The 26,769-nt window shown below is 38.8% G+C and overlaps 1 protein-coding gene across 50 annotated transcripts in view; it reads left to right on the top strand.

Moving 5' to 3' along the window:
- LOC109421922 (sodium channel protein para) overlaps nt 1-26,769 on the top strand; it is a 521,170-nt gene that overhangs the window by 435,518 nt on the left and 58,883 nt on the right. For 29 of the 50 annotated variants that reach the window (XM_062855155.1, XM_062855173.1, XM_062855172.1 and 26 more), the window contains one exon: nt 14,999-15,183. In XM_062855155.1, the coding sequence (XP_062711139.1) occupies nt 14,999-15,183 (185 nt within the window). Of the gene's footprint in view, nt 1-14,968; nt 15,184-26,769 lie in introns of all 50 variants that reach the window. The other 21 variants (XM_062855169.1, XM_062855141.1, XM_062855127.1 and 18 more) reach the window with 1 other exon arrangement.

Genomic DNA, 26,769 nt, shown 5'->3' with positions numbered 1-26,769 from the left:
TTCATCAAATTTTCAATTCATACATCAAAAACAAACTTCTTCAAATCAAAAATCTGCTCTCAAAATACAAAATCCTTTAGTTGCGAGCCTCTGCTTCTTTGAAAGTCATCATCAACAGTTTCCCAAAGAAATCCCCGACTCATCCCACAATTCTCAGTTTCTTCAAAACCCTGTCTTAATTAGTTTCCTTTCGTTTGAAACCGAAAAATAAGTGAGGAAAACCCGTGTAGCTTGAACAGAGCGCACCAAATGCCTCCCAAAGTGTAGCAAATATGTATAAACCAGAGTGGATTCTACCCTTCAAACCCAGTTCAAATTAGACTCTCTTTATACTCTTTTACCGACAGTTAGTCATTCTCAGTTTTATTTTAGTTTTTCTTTTGTTTTCTGTTTCTCTATCTTTTCGTTGGTTTCTGTCACTATATATCTATATACCTGTCTCTGATTGTTAGATCAAAAAACAAATCTCGTATCAAACCCTCCCGTAGTGAGTGTGTGCTAATTGGTGTTAAGTAGATTGTTTTTCGTTTATTAGTTTCCATTATTTTTTTACGTAAAAACAAGTTAGAAACGTTTTCCCAACTGTCCCTCTCAGCTGTCTTTCTTTGGTTAATGCTCCCTATAAATTATCTCCTAGAATCCTGTACTTTCGTTGACATGATCTCTATGATTTGATGTAGAATTAGACGTAACGTGGAAAGTGATTTGACGGTTAACTTAAATGAGGAAGGAAAACAACCATAAAAACAATATTTTATGTGAAATATCCTTTTATCCGCGTCCATTTCTTGATTTTACTTGGGTTACCAAGCCAAGAGAAAATTACAATGTTGAAAATGCTATGACATTCATGAACAAATTGAGATACCAATTGCGAAAAGAAAATCCTGTGAAAACAGAACCCACGACTCCCAATTCTAGATGGGCATTTCTATTATTCCAAGCTACGGCTCCACTTGACGATCACCGTAATAAGCCGGCCGTGGACTAACTTGTCGAGAGTCCGACGGCACACTCAAGTCATACTGATATGTCATCGATAGACAGTGCTCGAAGCCGAAATTCACGACAAATTAAAAAAAATCCCCTCTCGGCTTAAACACGTACACTACAGATATGTGTGTGTGCGATGTTCATCTAATCCCAGCCAAGGGAAATTTGGATTGTACAAAAGCAGCAAACCATGAGCGATAGTGGCATCAATTTCAGTCGCCATCAGGCGACGGAGATGGTCAAGTGCTGTTAGGTGGAGCCATAGCTTTGAGGAATAGAAACGCCCATCTAGAGAATTGGGATTCGTAGGTTCGATTCCTACCGGAACATGTGGATTTCTTTTCGAAATTTAAATCTCAATTTATTCAACAAACACATGTTAGACAAACAGACATAGGATAAAAAGTTAATTCGTCGTAGCGCTAATTCTCGTCTCATCCGAAGCAAAATAGCTAATCATTACAGATATTCTGACCTACGTTTACCAATGAGCCTCATTGAATGAGGCACCAATTTTTCCCACACTCACGCGAGTAACGATTCCTTTGCGTGATAAAAGTATGCTCTCTTCAACTAGCGCTCACTCACAAGTCGTTTGCTCTTCCAGGAGAAAATGGTTGCTCAGTCTGCACCAATCCGCGTTTTCGCCCGACTGAGCGGTGCCGCGTTATCTTGGTGGCCATGCAAACAAGTACAATTTATGTAAACACAAGTGTAAACACGATATCATTAAACGTCAAATATTTGATCTCGTGCATCGATGAAGACGTTTCACTACGTCTGCGAGTCACACAATTTGATGCCTTGTTGTTTATCCGTGAGTTGTGCATGGAGAGAAAGAGAATTATCGTGAGCTCTGGAGTGAAAAACTTTTATTTTCCATCCCATGCAGTGAAAAAACATTTTCGCGGAGGTGGATAAACGTTTTGATCACGTGAGTGAAAAATAGGATGCATGCTAGATAGAAGCAAAAAGATGTAGACTATCGATGGAAAGCCTCTTTTGCACTGGAAATCGAATACACTAAATTCTGTTTCTACGCGATTTTATACCTGCGTAAAAAATCGTGTAAAAAAGGTTTCAAAACTTGTTTTATCAGATCTTCTTCAAATTTTGTTACAGGTGTTAAGCAAGGTTGGGAACACTCACTTCTAAAGAGTTATACTCACTTGCTATTTGCTCAGCTCGGAACCGTCCAATCAAGAAACGATGCATGAACGACTTTTTCCTTGTGATTTGATCTAAAAGTTTGCCGAATAGAGTAGGGATTGCACACGCATACTAAAGTCGTGAAGGAGCTGCGAAGGCAACTCTCCACGAGATAAATGTAAGTTACACTCACTTCGTGGAAAGTCGCTTTCACAGCTCTGTCACGACTTTGGTATGCGTGTGCGACCCCTATCAGTAGGTCGGCTTCAGAGACACGTTCTCCTCCATTTGGGAAATTTGTGTGCGACTCCTACTCTATTCGGCAAACTTTTAGACCAAATCACAAGGCAAAAATCGTCCATATATCGTTTCTTGATTGGACGCTCTTGAGCTGAGAAAACATCAAGTGAATGTAACTCTTTGGAAGTGAGTGTTCCCAACCCTGGTGTTAAGGATGACAAGAGAGATATCTGGTAAAAGTTTGAGCCCCGTAATCGAAGTGCAAGAAGAAACTCGATCATTATTTGTCGGTTAGTTTCGTGTTGCCAAGTAGAGCGCTCAAGTAAAATCCCACCTTTTTCCGCAAGTATTTTGACAACTGATCCAGTACAGGGAGAAACGTTACTTTTCCTTATGGAATAATAGCGCGGACAATTTTTCCGCAAGGAAAAGTGACAGCTCCATTTGATTCACACGGGAGGCGTTAAGGACTGTTCAATTTATAAAACGGACAACTTTACAAGGCTATAAAAAGAAGACGCGTAGTTCAAATTTAACCACCCTTGCATCGTTGTTCAGTACATCATTTTTCATTATAGTAATGATTTTTGAATCGAATAAAAATAGTTTTAATTCATAGAAAATCGACCAGGTGTTAAATGAGGTGGATTTTACGATTCCTGAAAATTGTAAATATATATAAAATTACTGTTCACATATGGTATATCATTTTTAATATCAGATAAGTATGTGCCATGCTGCAGCAGCATGAGTAATAAACATTCTGGTGAAGTTTAAACTCAATTGGAAAATTAGTTGTTGAAATATTAAAGTCTCAAGTGAGATTCGATTTTTTGATTAAAATTCAATTGTAAAGCAAAAAGGACATGAAAATATTCAATAAACATTTTTTTTATGCATCCAGTCGAAAGTAGGAATGTTGTGGTTTCAAATGCAGAAAACTGCTTCTTAATAGCATTGCTGGTTTGGTTACTGTGCGCCATTACAGGCACAGTAATCAAAACTGTTTCGTTCTTTGAAGGTTCTTCCAAATAACAATGCAGCCTGATGCAAATTTTACATAACATAGATGTTGGAAATAAAAACTTTTCATCCGATTGTTATTAAATAAGGTGTACAATAACATAGGATCAACTTTGTTGAAAATAAATAATAACAAGATTCGCTAGAGTCGAAAATTTGTATCAATGGAGCAAAAAGAATGCAATTTTTTACAATGACCATCTTTATGGAATATTTTTTTTTATGAAGAATGCAATTAAAGTATTTTTTTTCTTCAGCATAATTCAGAAAACAATATTCTACTACTCTGGACAAATTTTTAGCCGAATCCGTTGTGCTATTGCATCACAGGACTTAAATATTTTTTTTTTTAATAATTTCTTTGTAAACAAGGCAACTCACTTTATCAAGCTGAAGGCTGGCTTGGTGCATTATTACTAACCAACTATTGAGCTTTACCTTTAGTAGAATAGTATAAGATTCCAATACATTAAATACTTCATGAAAATATGCATGTTTAGTATATGGAAAACTATGTCGAATTTTGAGAAATGGGTTTTTATTGAAGTTTTACGAAAACCGCCCCAGTAACACAATAAAGAACATTTTTCTCAATGTTATATTTTTCCTACAATTGAGAATAGCTATAGAAAGTTATGCAAAAAACTGGTAATGATTTTATTGAAAAATAAAAAAGATATCGCACAAGCAAGTTGTCCGTTTTATAAATTGAACAGTCCTTACGAGTGTTACACTTTTTTCCTTACTTGCCATCTGCAAACTGCACAAGTAATTTTAAAGCGGAATCATTACTTGACCATTACTTGTCCTATCTTTTTGCACAGTACGTACGAAGTGGAAACAAGCCATTAGGAAGAAAAACTCTACAAAATTTGGGAGGTACGAAGCCCCCGGAGATGCCCAACAGAAAATAGTTACCCGTTAATGCTTTTCTTTCGGCATCTTCATAGGTGAAGGGACGGTAGTTTTTCATGCCTTCAATTTCCCTCAAGCTGTCACGGAGGACCTCGTCGGTTGAAATTCTCAGGCAGGAACGTCTATTTGGTATCCAACGTCACACATTCCTGCTACAGCTGGTCATGATCCAAGAGTCGAACCGCTTCGGTCAATTCACGATGGTGAGACTTACTGAGCCTTACAAACTGCTCAATCGACCCAGTGGCTAAACCAAGACTCCCGGATAACTAGCTCAGTAGTGGTGAGACCCCTAGAGCTGGATCTACAGGGTCGGCATGCTACTGGGTAATTCGGAGGGGCTACGCGGAGCAACGGGTGCAGAAACTGTGGAATTTTTACGGTCGGTGGATTGAAAGTGTCTAGTTTACAAGGTCTTTGGAATTTATTGGAAGTTTTAATATTGAGGTTTAGTTACTAAACTTTATTGGGCTATTGCTATTTGTGGTAGTTTGTGGTATGGACTGCTCTCCTAGTACGTACCGGGGCGTTGCTGGACGTTGGCGAGCGCTCGCTGCTGCAGGTGAGGTCTGGTTTAGCGATAGTGAGTTGGAAGATGGCGGCTTGGTGGTTTGGTCCTCGCGCGCCTGAATATCGGCGGCGGCGCTTGATAGGGCCAAAGGCAATGGCAAATGGCTACGGAGGTAGCCTAGGGGTCTACGGCATTCCCTTCGTAGACGCAATCGACGGGCCACGGACGAGACAGTATTGGCCACGCCGAGAAAGGTTCTCCTGGACTTTTAGGACTTCACGATCCGAGACTTCTCTCACAATGGCGGTTACGGAGCCTGGTATAATCGTATCCGTAAAAAGAGACCGGTCGAGATTAAGCCGAGTTAAGGGGAAATCTTCCGTAACAGGCAGCTGCGGTTGAGTGCTGGCGCGCTTGCAGTGCTGGCACTGTCAAAGAACCTGGTTGGAGATATTGCAGAGCCAAGGTATCCAACACTTCTGGCGCAGTTCGTTGACAATGGTTTCGTGATTGAGGTAGTGGTAGTGCTCATTGGTGAGTTTCACCACCAGCATTGTTAACGGAGGACATATGCTGTAATCCGTACAAGCCATCACCAGACATATTTGGTAAACTTTAGTACGGGTTCGTAGACTACGTACGTGTTTCAGAATTAATCAACAATTCTGAGGTATAAAACTTAACGGTGACGGAAACGCCGCAAAGTTGGTACGTGCGCATCGACTAAGGCGATAGCTTCTTCATGATACCTCGACTGCGCTGATCAGGTGTTCTGTTGCTATTACATTACATCCAGCCCCGCAAACCACCACCGGCTCGATGGAGTGAGGTTCAACTCTATCGATATCCATAGCGACTCGAATACTCCGGTGCTTTCTAGAATTCCTTTCACTTTAGCGTCCACGAATTTGCCGACCCTTCTGGATCAGAGCAGAATGTAGCCAACAGAGCACGGTCTAGAATCCAGGCTTCGCGACGACCGCTACGATATGGTGGGAACTCCCACCACGCTCTTTTTTTGTAAATCTCCTGAGCAGCCCAACGTACGCTACTAGTCGTTACGACGCAAAGTTATGTCACTCACTGCTAGATGACTGTCGCCCAGTAAAGCCAGAATGAAGGGCAATTGGTCAAGTAGTATTGCAGGGCGCAACACCATATGAATACGAATGTAAGGTGTAGAACAAAAAAGTCATGCAGTCAAAGATTCATGTTTCATCGTGTGGTTCAAGAAAAAATGACAATCGTTGCTGTTGGATGTGGTTTATTCTACCTACCTTAAACGAGCATTAGCTTCACCTGCTTTGGTGTGTTTCTATTTTACTTTGATGGACTGCGTTCGTCTTTTGATGTCAGGGTTAGAGCGTGTTCCGTTAAATATTAACCATTCTGAAATTGCACAACTCCGTTAGAATCAGATCAGAAAAGTCGCTCGAGTACTGGAATTATTGGAGTTTCTCTCACTATCTGCACTAGCCAGGCTTTAGTTACCGCTGCTTGAAGCTCCAGCTATGATATCGTCACATAGCTCAGGGAGGAGACATGTTGTGTGTTGTGGTTGTGACGAAAGCTTCAGTATGTCTTCCAAATCGAAAGTAGGCTACTGCGTACCTTCCTCCTGCGTGCAGTTCGATTTTCACGGCTTCTACTTCGGTTTTAACGCTTTCGCGCATATTATTCACATATGTCCGCTTTCATATAGGCTCCACAGCTGTCGGATACTGATTCTGGACTTGAGCTGCATTCAGCTTCTTGGCGAATAGGCTTGCAACGAATGTCATTACATTCGTCGAAGGGGCCTTCCCTGCCAATGCTGATCGGTGAGCTTGATGCGGACTTGGTGAAACATTTCGCGGATATCTCCTGAAACCGCCATTCCATATTTTCAGAAACCTTGAAAAACGTACTGCAGTCTGCAGTGGCGTCACCTGTTTTGGCCCTTTGAGAGCAGAAGAAGTTTCTCACTTATGTAGTGCATCCCAGACGATTCGTAGCTTTCCAGGTTTGTTAGGGTTCACAACCCCCGAGAAGCTCAACAGATGCGCCGAAAGTTTGCGAATCTAGATTTTTATGTGTATTGGCTTGCGAGTTATGCCGCATTAGTGTCCTGGCTTTGCTCTACGGTAGCCAAACAGCTTCGTGGGGTCATAGCAGACTAGTCTCGTATCGCTTATTCTACAAAACCATGTTTTCCTAAACCTCTCGTTCATCATTCGTTGACAACAGGAGCTTTCCGCTGAGTTATATACCGAGACTGTCGAGAAAGTAGTAGTGTTCTACGGTTGCATGTAGTCCTTCGTACGCACAGATGCAACAGATGTACGGAGTATCACATTTCGAAACCGTTTGTTCCGACGTTGAATACGGACCGTACACCCATCCTAGTCTTGCTAACACTGCCTTCGAATGATTTTCTCTTTCCTTTCTGAAATCGAGTGGATGCTCCAGTCTAAAGATTCGATCGACAGATCTTTCAGATGCTGAAAATGGGTCTCTAGTTTCGAGCTTCCCCGAAGTAACTCCGTGGCAGCTTAAGTGCTCGAACCTCGGCGAGAATGTTAAACATTGTCCCACTGACAGCCTGTTCGCCAAAGAGCTTGGATCAGCATCTTTCCTAGTATGGTTACTGGCGCCAGGTTACTCCTCCTCGAAACGATGACTATTTTCGACTGTTGAATTTTTACTTTAGGAGGATGGCTTTCCAGTCTTGACAAAAATAAAAGTACTGCTATATCTCGAGCCCGCTTTTTCTTTGCTGGTTCAGTATGGCGAACGATGTAACCGACGATTTTTTCATCACGTAACTGCTCCCACATCAGGTCATTAAGGCGAAATTGGAAACATTTCCTCATTTTTTGATTTTTGATTTTTTTATTAAATAACGAAGCAATATTTTCAAAATCGGTTTTCGTGCACATGTAGAGCATGGATCAAGGTATCTTTTGAATTTTTTGTGGTGGAAAAAGTTTTCCATTTTTGCAGAAACCATTTTTTTTTGTGAAATTTTATTCAAAAATGGTTTTTGCAAAAACGAAAAACATGTTCCACCACGAAAAAAAAACAGGAGTTACCTTGATCCATACTCTACATGTGCACGAAAAACGATTTTGAAAATATTGCTTCGTTATTTTATAAAAAATCAAAAACCAAAAAGTGAGGAAATGCTTTCTGGACACAGTTTTGAAAAAGTGTGATGACTGCACAGTATAACTTTCTATGATCAGACTTCATTGTTATGAACGGCAAAAGGTTATTGCAACCATAACAAATTGCAAATGCTTCATAGAAAATCAAAAAGCGCTCCATAAAGAATGAACATATGTTCCATGAAAATGTGCAATATTACCCATAAATAATTGAAAACGTTCCACACTTTATAAAAAATGTACCGGTAAAACATAAATTTTTCTAATTAAAAGTGAAATTTTGCACCAATGAATAATACTGAAATGCTCCAAAATAAAATGCAAATGCTCCATAAAAATTAAAATTGTACCCATAGAAAATTGAATACTACTCCATAGAAAAATTAAATTGCACCATAAAAAATTGAAATTGCACCATAGAAAATAGACAAATGCTCCATAAGTAGGTATCGAAATGCACCACTTCACAATGGTCCACGAACCAGATTTACGAGGAAAGATGCATGCAGCGCCTTCAAATGATTTTTTAGACAATTATGGTCTTCTACAAAGTTGTTCCTAAAAATAAGGCCCTCTTTTCAATATACATGAAAATTAAGGTGGTCCATATTTTCAATGAAATTGGGAACAAAACTTTTTTATTGGCAAGAAAAACTATATACATTCTTCGGAAGAGTTGTAGATCTATCAATTTTGAGCAAGTTTGCTGATAACATTTTTTTATGTAGCTTTAAAATTGATCGATCTTGAGGTATTTTTCTGAATAAGTTTAGGGTGGTTCAAGAAAAACCGGTTTACTGGCGTTAACTTTTTCATTTTCGATTTTTCATCAAAGTCGCCCAAGAAACATTTGTAGAGATTTTGAAGACGCGTCGTTTCGTGCGCTGAGATGATTGTTATCTCTTTTGGTTCAAAAGTTATAGGCAATTTTCTAAAAAAAATCATAGTTTTTTAAAAAGGTGTCTTGACGGGTTGGGGCAAACATAAAAAATATCTTTTGCCAGCATTCAAAAGAAAAAATGTTGTTATAAAACATATCAATAAATTAGAGGGGTGTTATTTTTGTAACTCAAGTGAAAAATACTTGAAAAGTGCCTATTTTTTCTAGAAAATCTTTTGAACGGAATGACGTAGCAACATTCTCAGCGCACGAAAATGCGCGATTTTGGAAGCTCTAAAACTGGTTGTTAGACAACTTTGATGAGAAATTTGAAACAAAAAAGATATATGGTTTAAACTGTTTTGGCCAAATTTGGAGCATTTTCCCATAGTTTTCATAGGGTGACGCTAGAATAAATCGTTTTATTGCTTTATCTTTTTTGTTCCAAATTTCTCGTCAAAGTCGCCTAAGAACCACTTTTAGAGCATTCCATAACGCGCATTTTCGTGCGCTGAGAATGTTGCTACGTCCGTCATTCCGTTCAAAAGATGTTGATGATTTTCTAGAAAAAAAAAGCCAATTTTCAAGTATTTTTGACTTGAGTTACAAAAATAACACCCCTCTAATTCTTTGATATGTTTTATAACAACATTTCTTCTTTTGAATGCGGGCAAAAGATATTTTTTTATGTTTGTCCCAACTCATCAAGACACCTTTTTAAAAAACTATGATTTTTTTAGAAAAATACCTATAACTTTTGAACCAAAAGAGATAACAATCATCTCAGCGCACGAAACGACGCGTCTTCAAAATCTCTACAAATGTTTTTGGGCGACTTTGATGAAAAATCGAAACTGAAAAAGTTAACGTCAGAAAACCGGTTTTTCTTGAACCACCCTAAGCTTATTCAGAAAAATACCTCAAGATCGATCAATTTTAAAGCTACATAAAAAATGTTATCAGCAAACTTGCTCAAAATTGATAGATCTACAACTATCCTGAAGAATGTGTATAGTTATTCTTGCAAATAAAAAAGTTTAGTTCCCGATTTATTTGAAAATATGGACCACCCTAATTTTCATGTATATTGAAAAGAGGGCCTTATTTTTAGGAACAACTTTGTAGAAGATCATATTTGTCTAAAAAACCATTTGAAGGCGCTGCATGCATCTTTCCTCGTAAATCTGGTTCGTGGACCATTGTGCACTTTAAATACAATTTGCTCCATAAGAAATTGAAAATTCTCCATAACTTTAAACATTTGCACCATTAAAGCAGTGCAAAGTAAAGCAATTCAGCCTTGTCGAATTAAATTATGAGAATAAGCTATCCATGGAAAATTTTCAATTTTTCATGGAGCAATTCACATTTTCTATGGTGCAGTTTGATAATACTTATGGAGAATTCTTTTATTTTCTATGGAGTAATTCCAATTTGTTATGGTGCAATTTAATTTTTCTATAGAGCAATATTCAATTTTCTATGGGTACAATTTTAATTATTTATGGAGCAATTGCATTTTTCTGTGAAGCATTTGTACTTTTTTATGGATCATTTCAGTATTATTTATTGGTGCAAAATTTCACTTTTAATGAGAAAATTTTATGTTTTATCGGTACATTTTTTTATAAAGTAAGGAGCGTTTTCAATAATTTATGGGTAACATTGCACAATTTCATGGTACATATGTTCATTCTTTATCGAGCGCTTTTTGATTTTCTATGGAGCGTTTCTTTTTATTTATGGGTGCAATAAATTGGCTCGGTTATGAACATCAGTGTACAGTTTGATGAAAAAGTAATGTAAAAAAAACTATCCTCAAGCGGTAATTTATAAAATTGCAAAAAACGTTGTACGCAACTCGGTGCAGAACTCAATTTTTACAGCACTCGTCAGCAGCGCTGAAGTGTTTCTCACCGTCGGCAGTAGCGTCTTAAGAAGCTTCTTGGGCTTTCTGAACAACTTCCGAAGGTCACAAATCTCGTCCGGAACAGAATCCTGTATAACTAGAATATTGCCTCGAATGCGTCGCCTTGCAACCGCTTCAGATTCTCCAGATTCGAGAATTCAAAGCTGCTAATGAGCAGTGCACAGTGGGATAAATCGACCCAAAAACGGATCATTTACGACGCTGGTTTCGGTACGTGAAGTTGACCATTTCTGATGTAAAAAATAACGACAAATCGGTTGGTGCTAATTTCATTCTCCGCACGGCACGGAAAGTGATCCATTTTGCCCCATTTTGCCCTTTTTTCATGCAAAAATGAGATTTTAAATGTATTTATGAAAATCAAATACTGCTATGGAACGTTGAATTAGTTTTAGGTGCAATTAGAAGCTAACAGTTATCATGCGCATATATGAAAGATATTTTCCCTATTTTACCCTACATGCCTCTAAAACTTCTGGATAATAATATATGTTGTATGGTTTTGTAATGTCGCTGGATGCAAAACATGAAGCCCTGGAATCATTCTCGGAATGGTATAAATAGCTGTTCATTTCACCCCAATTTGCCCTTATTTTTTGTCAAGTAATGAATAAATTAATTTCCCTTATTAGCATTGGTACTGAAACCAATGTTATCAAAAAGACATAGGTATAATTTCAGCTTTTGATGGGGAATTAAGGGCATAATAAGCATTTTATAAAATACGTCAAATATGCGCTAAACTGATTAAATAGGGTCTCAAAGCACCAAATTATATATATTTAAGATGCCTCATTTAATCAGGTGTATGCATATTTGCCACAAATTAAGATTAGAATTAATGCACAGACAAACAGACGTCTTACTCTACTCACTTCCCATCGTTTCCCTTTTTAACGGATTATTCAAATATTCTGTAGTTCGCAAATCGCTCACTCATGGCGCTCGCATTGTTTTTGCTCCTGTTTGACGTTTGCTTACCTCCGCCATCTACTCAGTGGATTTACGTACCACAGCATAATTAGCATTGGGCGATTTAGTTTCCAATTGCAACTAAAACTAATTTCAACGGTTCATTACAGTATCTGTTTTTAAAGATACATTTAAAATCTCATTTTTCTACGATAATAGGACAAAATGGGGCAAATTGGACAACTACTGAAGATGATTCTGATGATAACAGATGTTTATCCAAAAAAAGACAAATTCGAATCAGTAACATTAAAAATCCATTCATAATCGTGTAAAATTCCCAATTTCCAGCAGTTGTTGGGGCACTTTTAAATGGATCTTTCATATATGTTTATGATTTCTGTTAACCTCTAATTACACCTGCAGCTATTCTTAACGATCTACAGTCGTATAAGTAGTTTGAAAGTACATTTTGATTTTCTTTTCGTATAAAAAAATGGGAAAAATGGGGCAAAATGGTCAACTTTACGTACCGAAGCCAGCGGCGATAAAAGATCCGTTTTTTAGGTCGATTTATTCCACTGTGCAGCGGCTGTACCTTATTTTAAAAAAATGAAAATTTTCAACTTCACGTGTTTTTTATTGACTTACGCGTACGTTATTTGAAAAAGCTTAAAAAGGGATTATTGATTATTTCCTCAGCTCTCGAAGCATACTGAATTAGATAGCAGCAAACAAACTGCTTGGTGGCTAGGTATGTGGAGTGCGAGAGTAAATCTTGGCTTCGTAAACAATAATTCGCTCTCACTTGTAGTTGTGGATTGGCATCAAAGTCGAAAGAGAGATGGGTTTGTGAAAAAGGAGTGTTCACGGTGTGGTTTCGGAGTCTTGTTGGCTTTCTATTCCGCAGAATTGTTACTTGTTCTGTGGCTTAGTTGGTTTGTGGAGCCTCATAGCAGTGCGGTTAGCGTCACCAAGCATACAAGCGTGCTGTGCCATGGGGTGAGGGTTCGATTCCCGATCCGAGTGATGAAGCTTTTCACAAGAAATGTTTCTTCCTCGTATCCACTGGTGCTCGTAATATGTGTCGTGTCCGTTGTCTACACACTTATTTATGATTTAGGTGTTCGGTAATTTTTCCAACTGGGTTCGGGCAGTAAATCACCAAATTAAAGACAATTCAGTATTTCTCACGAAAATTTACTGACTTTCAGTGAACAGACTGCCCTTTATACTGAGTATGACAAATACAATAACTGAACTTTCAGCAATGTTGGTACTTTACTGAACACAGCCAAAAACCAGTGAAACTAAGTACCGACTTTCAGTAAATATTGCTTTTCTACCGAGTTTTCGTGACAAATAAATGTAAATATTCGAATGCCCTTCGGAGCAGCTGTCAAGCGGCAAAGATATTCCTCCTTCAGCAGCTTTGTTCACCATTCGATTTTCAGCAGGAAATTTAGCCGCTGCTGCGTTTTCGCTAACTAGGGTAAGTATTAGCACAAAATCTACAACAAATTGCACATTCGTAATGAAACGGCTTTTGGCTAACGGTGCTCATTGTGAAACTTCTACCGTAGATACGCATGCTACGACAGCGGGAGGATTCTCGAAGCTGGTCTAGTGTACCCAAATTGTTTCCCTAAGCAAATTGTCGTAGATTTTGTGTTTCCCTAGTGGGACAAAAACAATCCATTAGAACAATTAGTTCAAGGATCCGCATCCTTAAGAGAATGAAAATGAAAACCTAATAAAATAAATAATCGGGATAGCGGATGCCTCCTGGGAAACCGGGGACCCAGTGAATTTCAGTAAACTGAATTAACTGAAAAGTCAGTAATTTTTTTCATGAAAAAATACTGGGTTTTTCGGTAACTTTTGACAGATTTTCAAATTTCTAGTTTACTGAGTTTTTCGTAATGATTAAATTACCGAGTAGTCAGCAGTTCAAAACCCCAGTCAAATTTTACCGAAGTCGGTAATCTGAAATGGCTGTGTAGTGTTAAGTTTCGTTCAGCCTTGTACAGCCTTTGGCTGCAGACGATGTCCGTGTCTTTTTTTAAAGCGCCAGTCTAGCGAATACGGAGTCGTGGGTTCGAATCCCACCCGAACGCGATTTTTTTTCACAAATTTCATCTCTCAATTTGTCAATTACCAACATTTCGTGCCCTCTAATTACAAGTTTTTCCAGCATGATTATTTCCTTTTTTTTTGAATAAATACGTCAAAACATATTGCACATCTAAAAAAGAGCATCGTTAAACTACTGACATGTCGAATCTATAATTGTAAATGCTGATGTGTTAGTTGTCAAGAACTTCCCTCTTCAGTTAGTGTTTCTTTCTCAAATAAGCATAACCTCAAACGTGTTTCCTACTGAATTCGAAACTTCTTTTACTAAGGAAACACCATTTATAAAAAATGATACAGTAAGTTTGAACCAAATAATACCCCGTCAAATCACTTTCCACAATCAAACCATCCAAAGAAGATAATTTTGCAGACTTTGGATGTTTGGTTTGATATTCAATTATTAGTTAAACTATAAACATTACTATGATCTTTGGAAGTCCTTGACTAGAGTTAGAGTAGTAAAAAGTACTTCTAGAGGTCAAAGCAATGTGGCATTGCCTGCCTTAATCATCCCCTCAAGAACCAAAAAAAAAAGAACCGTAACAATAGTTCCCCGGACATTCCTGCAGTGGAATGTTCAAACAGTCCGTTCGCCTGTTCGTTGTGTAGAATCGTGTATAACATTAACCGTGTGTGCATTCAAGATTATCATTTATTACTGAAATATGTTTTATCGTCTGGAGACATCCGGTCTTCGTTGTGATTTGCCTTTGAATGTGTATTGTGTGTACATAATCAATAGTATTCAACTGTGAACCTAACACTATACACTTATGCCTAAATTCTCGTGTGTGATTTGATGTTGTCGTGGTGCATTTTCGTTCGTTGGTTCGTGTTGTTCTTCCAAAAGTTAAATTTAGACCAAAGCTACCACTCTCCAGAACACAAGAACGATGTGATACACAATTCGAACATGTTGATACTGAACTCGTTACCCTGTTCTTTTTTGGCTATCGTCTTTTTTCTTCCAAAATACGTAAACCGTACGTCCTCCTTCACGATTTGGATCACGTAAAAACAAACTATTTCGATAAAAATTGGAAACCCCACAAAAAAATCATTTTGAAATCATAAAATCACGCATAAAATAAAAAATCCATGATCTGCGGGGACCGCACGGAAAAACACGATAGGCAAAGGGGTATGTCCATGTATCTCTGCAGAGCATGGTGAAAATGAGCTGGAATTAACTCCAGATGACATACTGGCCGACGGGCTGCTCAAGAAAGGCGTCAAGGAGCACAACCAGCTGGAGGTGGCCATCGGCGACGGGATGGAGTTCACGATACACGGCGACCTGAAGAACAAGGGCAAGAAGAACAAACAGCTGATGAACAACTCGAACAAGGTAATTGACGCCGCGGTGGGGTGGGGCTTCATAACGATCATCATACATTCACGCATACACACACAATATTCATTCATGACACTTATACGTGGCTTTCTCTCACAATCTCATTGTCATCTTCCATCTGTTGTCATCCTATTTCAAATGTATGTACTTTAAAACTTTACAGCTTTACAGTGGTGCCCTTATTGTAGTCGGACCTTAACTTAAATTCTTTGTAGATGGGCTCTCAGGAACCAAATTCCCCGGAAACCCTTTAGAACCACCAGAAATGCTCCTAAGATCCCTTAAAACGCAACTGAGAACTCCTGGAACGCCTCTGAAATCTTCTAAAGCACCTCTGATACTCTCTGGGGCCCCTTTAAGAACCCCTGGGACCGGCTAAAGCAACCCTGAGACCCCTGGAATGCTCTTGAAACCCCCTGGGATACCTTGAAACGCACCTGAGATCACTAGAAATGTCCTTGAGAACCCCCCTGAAGCGCTCTCATGATCTCCAAGTACCCCTACTATTTAAACCCACTGCAGTCTGCACACTCAGTCGAGCTCGATTTTTTTGCATTCTTTTGCCGAGATTTGCATAACCGAGCGCTTTGCAACCAAAATTCAATTGATATTTTGCCAAAAATATTTTTTAGTCACTGCAGCACCCATGGGTATCGCTAGCAACAAACATTAAACCCCCCCTTAGCCCCCTCAAGCACCTCAGAGACTCCCTGAAACCTCCTATTTATTTATTTATTTATTTGCTACTACATCTCTGACAAAAATTGTCACACAGACTGTTTTAAAAAAAAATGTAATCCTATTCTTAAAAACTAGTTTACTTATATTAAAATCGAAAACGTCACACACTTGATTAAACAATCTACAACAAAAATCCAACGGGTTAAACAGTCCATAGTTAGTGCGGTGGCCAGGAATCCACAACAGTTGCCGATTTCGGAGCTGACGAGTAGGCGCGTAGAGTCTTACGTTCTCGAGAAGGGAGGTGCAGTCGATATTGCCCTTGATGACATCAAAAATGAATAGTCTTTGCAGCATAATTCGACGACTTGCTAGCGGTTGTAGACTTATTAGTGCACATCGTTGCTCGTAGGGAGGCAGTTGAACCGGGTCGTTCCATGGGAGATTCCGTAGAGCATACCTTATGAAACGTTTCTGGACATTTTCGATACGGATGACATTAACATCGTAGTATGGTGCCCAGACTTGAACTCCGTATTCCAGTACGCTTCGCACTAAGGCACAGTATTTACAAGGCCTTTAAAGCATACACATTATCGAATTGAGCTGTATTGCGGCGCAGGAAACCGAGCATCGCTAATGCTTTTGCAGATGTCACCGCGACATGATCATGGAATCGAAGCTTACTGTCAAGCACCACACCGAGGTCCTTAATCGAGCTAACCTTTTTTAGTGGCGTGTTGTTGAGGGAATAAACAAACGTAGTAGCAGACTGGCGACGTGTGAACGTGATCGCGTTACATTTCGACACGTTCATCTGCATTCCATTCACATTACACCAGCGTGACACGCACTCGATGTCAGCTTGCAAAGCACAACAGTCCACAAGCGACTTAATCACGCGGAAAAGCTTCAAGTCATCTGCATACAGAAGCTTGTTAGAGTTGAGTTTGCTGCACAGGTCGTTGATAAAAAGGATGAAGATAAGCGGGCCAAGATGACTGCCTTGTGGAACACCAGAGGGAATGTCAAATACATTTGACTTAGCGTCATGTACTTTGACAAACGCTTTGCGCATCGAAAGATAGGACTTCAACCATCGAATAATCCATGACGGAAGCCCAAGGCGATTTAGTTTTTCTATTGCTAACTCATGAGGCACTTTGTCGAATGCCTTGGAGAAGTCAACGTAGATGGCATCGACTTGGTTACTCTTCTCCAGCTCGCTAATTATGGCGTGAGTGTATGCCATGAGGTTCGTTGTTGTAGATCGCTTTCTTACGAAACCATGTTGATAATCAGATATCGTAGACTGAACAACTGGGTACAGTGAGTCATGCATTAGGCTCTCGAAAACTTTTGCGAGACAATTTAGTATAGATATCGGGCGATAATTCTCAACGCTGTGCATACTGCCAGTCTTGTGAATTGGGGTGATAGAGGCCAGCTTCCAAGCATCTGGAAACACTCCTTCGAGCAATGAACGATTGAAAATCGAAGTGATCGGTGATGCCAAAGATTGAGCACACTGCTTGATGAACATAGGTGGGATCATGTCAGGACCGGGACCTTTTGACGCATCCACTGCACTGAGAGCGTGTAAAATTTCATCGTTATTGAAAGTTACCTGCGGAAGCCGAAGGTTGTACGACGGAGGACTGTCCAAGTATTCTTCGGACAGCGAAGGCGGGGTATCGTCGTGAACGGAACGGAAGAAATCAGCAAACAGATTCGCAGTTGTGGCAGACGAGAATGAACTACGAGAGCAGTAGCTAACATCAACCGGGATACGAGCTGAACTTTTGCGTTTGTTGATGTACGTCCAAAAAGAAGATGGATTTTGTTTGAAATTTTCCTGAAGGCTATCGATGTACTCCCGGAAGCGATCCTGTTGTAGCCGGTTGTACTCCTCCTCAGCATGCTTCAGCTTCAACAAATTCGAGTGGTTTCGGTTGCGGAAGAAGCATTTCCTGATCTTACGGAGACGATTCCTCAGGTTGCGTAGCTGCGGTGTCCACCAGGGTTGATTGAACTGTTTAGCAAGTCGATTACGCCTAACAGGAACGGTTTCTTGAATGATGTCGTGAAGTGTATTATAAAAAGCGGATACTGCATCGTCGATAGAAGTTCCTTCGAGAAGCTGATTCCAATCAATGGAGGCGATTCTTTCGTTGATATTTTGATAGTCACAGCGATTGAAATCGTAGTCAATGTTAGAAGAGAACTCTTGTCGAGATTCTTCTTCGCGGGAACGTTTGTCCACAGTTAAAATAAACGGCTTATGGTGAACGTCAACTTTTAATAAGCTGTATGGAGACTCAAAGAGGCTCGAGATGCATGGGTCATTAACGAAAACCAAGTCAAGAAGCCTACCGTTCGCGTTCAGAAGATCATTAACTTGATAGTAACCAGCTGTTAACATGGATTCAACCAGGGCTAGCTCCTGCTCAGTTGACGCATTGATCGGTAGGTAAGCAGAACACTCCTCATCAAAATTCCAGACTAAATTCCCCAAGTTATAGTCTCCAAAGCAAACAACTACATCACGGGGACCGGCTTGGCTTTGAATCTGGTTGACCGAATCCACGTGCTTTGTATACTTCTCGGGACTGCTGTTGGGGCGAAGGTAAATGCAGCAAACAAATAAAGCGAATTTTGGAAGAGAGACGCGTACGGCAATTTGTTCCAGGTCATCACAGCCAACAAGATTTACTGCTTTACAGTTTAACTCCGATTTTACAGCAATCAGCACACCACCACCTCTCAATAAATGGATGCATTACGGTCGCAACGGTAGATAGTATAGTTACTCGATATTTCGGAAGAGGCAAAAATGCTGTTGAGACTCTCCTGAAGCTCCCTGGGACTAAAAGTTCTCCTGATACCCTTGGAACGACCCCCTCTGCTGGAAGCCTTCCGAAACACTGCTGAGACCTCCAGGTATTCCCTGAAACCCCTGGAACGCCCATTAGGCCCCTTCAAACTTTCCTATAGGACTTTACTTATAAGACCTCCGAGACTGCCTCTGAGACCTCCTGGCACTCCCTGAGAGGCTGTCCATAAGCCACGTGGTATTTTTATCTGGATTATTCAACCCTCGGCATGGTCTTTGGTTCATTCAATTTGTTTTTAATTTGTATAGACCGTGGTCTCTACCATAACCACCCAATGACCACGTGGGTTATTGACGGCCCCTGAAACCACCTGGGAATCCCTTGGAACTTCTCGAAGATATGGTACCCCTGAGACCTCCTGGAACGCCCTTGAGATCCTCTTGAAGCGCCCCTAAGGCCCTAGGCCACAATAGATCAAATCAATGGTCGCAGTGGCATTATGTCCCCAACAAGGAAAAAAAAAAAAGGCCCTAGGAAGTTCCCTGATACCCTCTAGAAAACCACTGAGACCCCCTGGAACGTCTTCGAATCCCTTGAAATACTCTTGATATCCCTGAAACCCTGAATCTTCCTGAGACCTCCAAGAACCCCCCCCCCCCCCTTGAGACCACTGGAACGCTCCTGATGCCCCTTGAAGCGCCCAAGAGACCTCCTTGAATCCCTCTGAAACGCTGCTGGAATCACTAGATACTCCCCTGAAGCCCCCTGGGACCGTCCAAAATGCCCCTGAGCAGGGTCTGCAATTTTTCGACTGGCCCATATAATTACGATGTTTTCCTTTTTTTCATTTTCTCCATTCTGCTTTGAAACTGAGATCTGACAGCGCATAATTTCCATTCAATTTTCTGTATCTGAGTGTTTTCATCCGTGGTGGCGTATAGGGTACTCACTCTCATAAGCCACCGCTTCAGATGAATGGCCTGTCAGCACGAGCAGTATGTGGATGATTGGGAATAATAATTGTTTGGATCACTCATGAATGGAGCTCGCGTACTCTGTCACAACGAGGAACTGAAAACGAACGCCGCTGCCATTTAACATCAGCTGAAAAACAGGCACTAAGATTGTTACTTAGCAGCCCTGCCCTTGAGGCCTCCTAGGACATCTCTGAGACACTCTTGAACAATCCCATCCCCCAGAACGTGCTGTGACCTCTAGGTACCCCCTGAAACCCCTAAAAAGCCCCTAAATCCCCTCTTGGAACTCGTTAAAACCCCCTGAGACCTAAAACTTTCCTGAGTTCCCTTGAAACGCCCCTAATACCCTCTGGAACCCTTCTGAAACATCCTGATACCGCCAGAAATCCCCTGGGACCCCCTGGTAAAATTCTATACAGCTGCATGTACAATAAAATTGCCTTTCCTACTTTTGAATTTGTTTGCACCCTCACAAACATAACATTATAATGTTTGGGCCTCCATATTTGTAAGAAAAATCGCTCTGAAAATTAAAATTGAAATTAGTCCTCCTATATGCAAGAAAATCGAGATTTTCTTTATTGTTTAGTGATATAAAAATGGTTATCTTAGTGTGTTTTACATTCCTTTTTTTGCGTCCCCGTATGTATGAAAACGTCCTCCAGGGATCCTTTCAAAATTTGTCCAAAGAATTGTTCAGAAATTCATCGTCTAAATTTTTCTTTAGACATTTCTCCACTTTTTTTTCAATTCATATTGAGATTCCTTGAGAAATTCTTTCTACAGCTGTCTCCAAATATCCAACTGGAAACTCCTTCATGAATACCTTAAGAATATTCTCCATGATTTTTTTAAATATTCTTCCAGGGATTCCTTCAAAAATTCTTTCAGAGATTCTTTAAAAATATTCCAAGGATTCATTTGAAAAATTTTCAGGAGCTAGACTTCACAAATACGCGTTGCCAACTACACCACTAGACTCGAAGGTGTAGGGACTAACCTGAATTCAATAAGTTCAGCTCGAAATTCTGAGGTTATCTTTTCCACATACCGCACTTCTTTCGGATGAATTAGATGTCCATCCACCGAGAGGACGAGTAACTTTTTCGCAAATTCTACTCCAATTTGTCCATTTCTCACTCATGCCAGCTTTTGGAATTAAGTAAAACTTCCACTCAGCTGGTGAAGCCGCAAAAATCGATAATTAATAAATTAATTTTCCGGGAGTTTGTTCAGAAATTTCACGAGAAGCGTTTATGAAAATCTGTCATGGATTTCTTCAAAAACTTCTCAATGAGTTTCCCAAAAATCCTCTATACAACATTTTTTTAAAAACTCCTTTAGAATACCTTCCATAAAATCATTCAATGATTTCTTAATAAATTTCTTTGGAGGATCTCTCCAGAGATTCCCCCGGAAAATCTTTCACAGATTCCTTCAAAAGTTTAACCATTGATTCCTTCAGAAAGGCAGAAATTGTGAATTCCTTTAGAAATTTATCCAAGGTGTCCTTTAGAACATCTTTCAAGCTTTCCTTTAAAATTTTCCCCAAAGATTACCTTTGAAAACAAAGATTACGTTAGAAAATCGCTTCGGATTCCTTTCGAAATCTCTCCAAAGATTGTTTCGGAAAATCTTCCACGGATTCGTCCAGAAATTCTTCCAGCGATTTCTTCAAAAGAGCATAAAAATCAGAATTACTTCAGGAGTTCCTCCAAGGTTTGCTTTATGAATTATTTCAGTGATTTCTTAAGAAAATCTTTCAAAGATTTCATTAGAAATCCCTTCAAAACTACTCTTAGAAACACTTCCAGGGAAATCCCCTACAGGTTTCTCCAAAAAAATCCTTATGGATTCGATTAGAAAATCTCCCATGGATTCCTTCCGAAATTGCTTTATGTATTTTTAAAGAAATTTTTCTACGGATTCTTTCGGAAATTATTCCCGGAATTCCTTTGGAAATTTATCCAAGGTTTCCTTTAGACAATCTTTCGAAGATTTCTTTAGAAATTCTTCCGAAAAATGTTACGTTAGAAAATGTTTACGCATTCCTTCAGGAATCTCTGCAGGGATTCTTTCGGAAAATTTTCGACGAATCCCTTCAAAAATTTTTCCAGCAATAAAAAAAAACTAAAATAAAAATTACTTCAGGAGTTTCTGAAGGGTTTGCTTTATGAATTATGCCGTGATACCTTGAGAAAATCTTGCAAAGATTACATAGGAAACCTCTTCAAAGTAACCTTCAGAAATTGATTTAGGGATTCTTTTTGGAAATTCCTCTATAGATTCCTTCAGAATTTCTTTACGGATTTGATTAGAAATCTCTCATTGATTCCTTTCGTAATTGCTTCATGGAATTCATTAGAAATTTCTCCAGGGATTCTTTCAGAAAATCTTCCACGGATTCTTTTGGAAATTATTCCCGGAATTCCTTCATAAAATCTTCCAAGGGTTCTCCACAATTCCTCCAGCGGTTCCTTCTCCAGAGATTCTTTAAGAACTTTTTCTAAAAATTTTCCTAAGATTTTTTTTAGAATTTTCGCTCCGGATTCCTTAAGTAAGTATATTCTTTAAATTCTTTCTGCATTTCCTGTGGGAATTGCTCCAGAATCAAATATAAGAATAATTTCAGGAGTTTCTCTTTGATTTTTTTTACGAATTATCCAGTGATTTCAATCTTTCAAAGATGCCATAAGGACATCCCTCCAAAATAATCTTCAGAAGTTCATCCAGGGATTTTTTACGAAATTGCTCTACAGATTTCTCCAAAAAAAATCATCATGCATTTGATTAGAAAATCTTCCATGAACTCCTTTAAAAAAATATCCAAGATCTCTCTAGAATCTTTCGAAAATTCCTTTAGAAATTCTACCGAAACTTACGTTAGAAAATCTCTACAGATGTAACCAAGGGCTGAAAGTCTATTAAATAAAGACAAATCGATCAAATCAGATGTCTTCAAGAATCTGTGCAGGGATTCTTTGGGAGAATTTTCCACGAATTTCGTCAAAATGTTTTCCAGCAATAAGAAGAGCAAAAATAAGAATTACTTCAAGAGTTTCTCTATTTTTAGCTTTTTAAATAATACTAGTGATTCCTTAAGAAATTAATCAAAGATTCAATAGGAAATTCTTTCAGAACCTTCAGGGGATTCTTTCAGAAATTTTTCTATAGATTTCTCTAGAAATTTCTTCATGGATAAGGTTAGAAAATCTCGAATGGATTCCTTTCAAAAATACATCACGGATTTCTTTAAAATTTTCAGAATATCTTACACGGATTTTTTTAAGGTGATTATTTTAGGAATTCCTTTACATAATCTTCTAAGGATTCTTCAAAATTCTTACAGCAGTCCCGTCCGAAAGTGAAGAAAAACAAATTATTTTCGGAAAAAAATCGAAAGAATCTCTGAAAGAATTCCTAAAAACTCCATCGTGACTACTAATAGAGGAATTTGTAAAGAAATCAGTGGAAATTGTTTTAAGGCTGATACAAATTTAATTTTGACGTTTTGTCTCCCCCCCCCCCCCTTTCAAAATTTTTTTTCCCGGATTTAGCATTTTGAGGGGGCAGATAAAAAAAATATTTATCAAAATATTGGGTCTTGCCAAAAATTCTTTAACAAATCCGATGAGTTTTTAATATTTTTCAAATTAAATGCTTTATTATTTTTACCCCCCCCCCCTCTACCAGCCAAAGAGTGGTGGGACAAAAAGTGAAATAAATATTTGTAACGGCCAAATAGAATTCGTGAATAAAATTTCCGAGTAAATCTCCAAGAGATTTTTGAACGAATTCCTGGAAATTCTTACAAAAATCTCCAAGGAGTTGAACCAGATTTTTTTTCCAGGAATTCTTTTTAAAATTATTCCACAGATTTCTTCATAAATTCCTCTAATGGTTGGTCTTTTTCACAAAATTTTACGATGGAGTGTTTTTAAGATTTTTTTTCCAGAGATTTCAGAAAAAAATCTCAAAGTAATTCCTGAGGAAATTCCTATAGGTATATCTTTGTATATTTTCTAAGAAATCCTTCAGGATTTCCTTCAACGAACCCTCTGAGGATTTCTGCAAGAAATCTTTCAGGAATTATTTCAGATATACATAGGAAATATTTCCAAGAAATTTGTACAGGAACTACTTTTAAAAAAATGTCTAGAGTAATTGTAGGTATTCCTATATAGGAATGGACGAGCATATTTCTGAAGAATATATATTCTTCAGAAATATGCTCGTCCATTCCTCCAGAAACTAAATTACAGGAAGATTTTTTTCAGGAATTCCTCCAAAAAAATCTCAAGAAATTTTTCTAGGAATTTCACCAGGGGTTTCCTCCAAGAGTTTCTCCTGACAGTGCTCCAGAATTTTCATCAGAAATTGCTACAGGCATCAATTTAAGAGTTTTTCTGGGCAACCGGTTGCAACCTCCAGATATTCCAGATAAAGGGATTCTTCAAAGAATGAATCCCCGGTAGTTCCTAAAGAAATTCGACTGAAGATTTCTTTAGAAATCTCTTCGGAGATGCTTTATGAAATACTCCCAGAGATGCCTTCCGAAATATCTCCAGAGGATCCTTCAGTATTTCAAGAATGTCTTCAGGAATTTCAATAGAAAATCCTTCTCCTGGAATTCTTGCAAAAATTCTTCCAAAGATTTCTTCAGAAATTCCTCTAATGGTTGGTCCAGCAATTTCTCGATGGATTTTGTTGTAAATTCTTCTTCATGGATTACTTCAGGGATTCTATTGGAAATTCCTACAAGAATGTCTCCAGTTATTTTTTGCAGAGGTTTTATCAAGAACTCTTCAAGAGATTCCTAAAAAAAATCATACCGTAATTCCTTTCCCCTTTTCATATCCTTATCCAGATATTTCTGTACATATTTCTATATTTTTCAGAAATATTTTCGTCCATTCCTCCAGAAACTTCATGAGAGGAAGATTTTTCTAGGAATTCTTCTGAAAAATCCTCAACAAGTTCTTCTAAGAATTTCCCCAAGGGTTTCCTAAGGAGTTCTCCAGGCATTGCTTCAAAAATTTCGTCAGAAATGGCTTCTGGGATTCCATTAAGAGTTCTTCTGAGCTCCCTACAGATATTCACACAGGGAATCTTTGAAGAAAGAATCCCCGGGGATTCCTTCAATGATTTTTTTTTCTAAAATCTACGGACGCATCAGTATTCCTAATATCTTCAAGAATTTCAGTAGAGAATCCTTCAAAACATATTCCATGTATTTTTTAAGGATTCCTATAAAATATCCTTTGGTGACTTCTTCGGAAATTCTACCAAGGGTTTCACCAAGAGTTTATTCAGGATTCTTTTCATTTCAGAAATTTCTCAGGGATTCCTCCAAAAATTGTTCCAGATAATCCTCAAATAAACGTTTTTAGGAGTTCTTGATATTCATTTATGAATTAAGGAGTGCTCATGGTTTGGGCTCGGAGTCAGTTAGACTTTTTATTCCGCTCAGTCGTTACTTGTTCTGTGACTTACTTGGCTAAAGCCTAATGAATACGGAGTCGAAGGTTCAAATCCCACCAGCACGCGATTTGTTCACAAATTCATCTCTCATTTTGTCAATTATCAACATTCTGTGCCTTCTAATTACAAGTTTCTCCAGTATCTTACTGGAAGCTTGTGAGAAGTTGAAGATTCCTCTGAAAAGCAAATTAAATCAATAAAGAATCTGGATAACCTTGCTAGAGGAACAAGAGGAGAGCTTCTAGATCAAGCTGATGTTTCCGGCAAGACGACAACTCCGATGAGATACAGCGAATTCCATGTGGACGCGGTTGAATCTGGTAGTTTAAATTCTCCTAAAAATTCCTCTACAGCGATTTTTCCAATAAAAATCATCATGGTTTCTTCCTGCAACATGTTCAGAAACAGCATTTGGGATGCCTTCCAGGATTTATCATAAGATTTCTTCTGCATTTGTCTAATTACTCCTTTATCCGGATTTTAACCGGCATTTATCTAAGATTCGAACAATTATTTCCGAGATGCTTCCGTGAGAATCTTGAGGACTACTTAGTTCCAATCGATTTCTCCTGGAGTTTTTCACGGGGATCCTTCAGAATTTCTTTCCAGAATTGTTCAAGTGTTTCACCTGGGATTGCTCCAAAAGTCCCTCGTGGATAATTTCCCTGAGTCGCTCCTGCGTTTTGGCCAAAGAAGGTCTCGTGGAATTTCTTTCAGTATTTACCTCTCCACAAGAATTTCTCTCAGGATATATCAAAAATGTTGTTACAGAATTTCTCTTGGGATTCATGTTGAAGATTTTCTGCGATTTCTTTCAGTGTCCCTCTTGAGAATTCCCCAAGAGGACTTCCCGGACTTTCTCCCAGAGTTTCTACAGGAGTTATTCCTAGATTTTCTACAAGAGTTTCTCCAAGGATTTTTTTTCAGAAGTTGCTCATAAATTTCCTGCAGGAGTATTCTCGCGATTATTTCCGACGTTTCTCCTGAAATTTCTTCAGGATTTTTTTTATAAGCTGTCTTCTATAGTGTCTTCCCGGATTTCTACAATAGTTTCTGACGTGATATTTTTTTTAAGTTGCTCCTGGGACATCTTTCAGAAGATTCCTTCTGATGTGGCTCCTGGGATGTATCAGAGCTTTTCTCAAATTATCCTGAACTTTCTCCTAAGTTTTTTTTTCTCCCGGAGTGCCTTTTGAGATTTCTGCAGAAATTTTTGCTGATATTTCACATGGAGTTCTTCCAGTGATTTCTTTCAAAGCCTTTTCCAGTATTATTCTTGCAGTTGTATGTGCAAAGATCCTGGTTACTCCTTTTAGGATTCCTTTGAAAGTAGTTCGTGCATGTACTTCTCCAGTAGTTTCTCACGAAATATCTCCTGGGATAACTTACGAAACTCCTTGTAAGAAATTCGCGGAGAAATATCGGAAAGAATCCAGAAATCCAAAAACTCCGCTAAGACCTGTTAGAAAAAAAATCGAGAGGATCTTCGGAAGGAATCCTGAAAAAACTGGGCCATCTCGGAAAATTGCTCTGGAAGTAAATCCTGGGAGCAAAATCAAGGTGCAGCTTCCAAGAATAAACCCGGGAGAAACTACAGGTGAAAACCC

This window comes from Aedes albopictus, chromosome 3 (genome assembly GCF_035046485.1).
Source record: "Aedes albopictus strain Foshan chromosome 3, AalbF5, whole genome shotgun sequence".
Classification (NCBI taxonomy): Eukaryota; Metazoa; Arthropoda; class Insecta; order Diptera; family Culicidae; genus Aedes; species Aedes albopictus.
The sequence above is the reverse complement of the archived record's forward strand: the minus strand, read 5'-3'. Positions and strand labels throughout refer to the sequence as shown.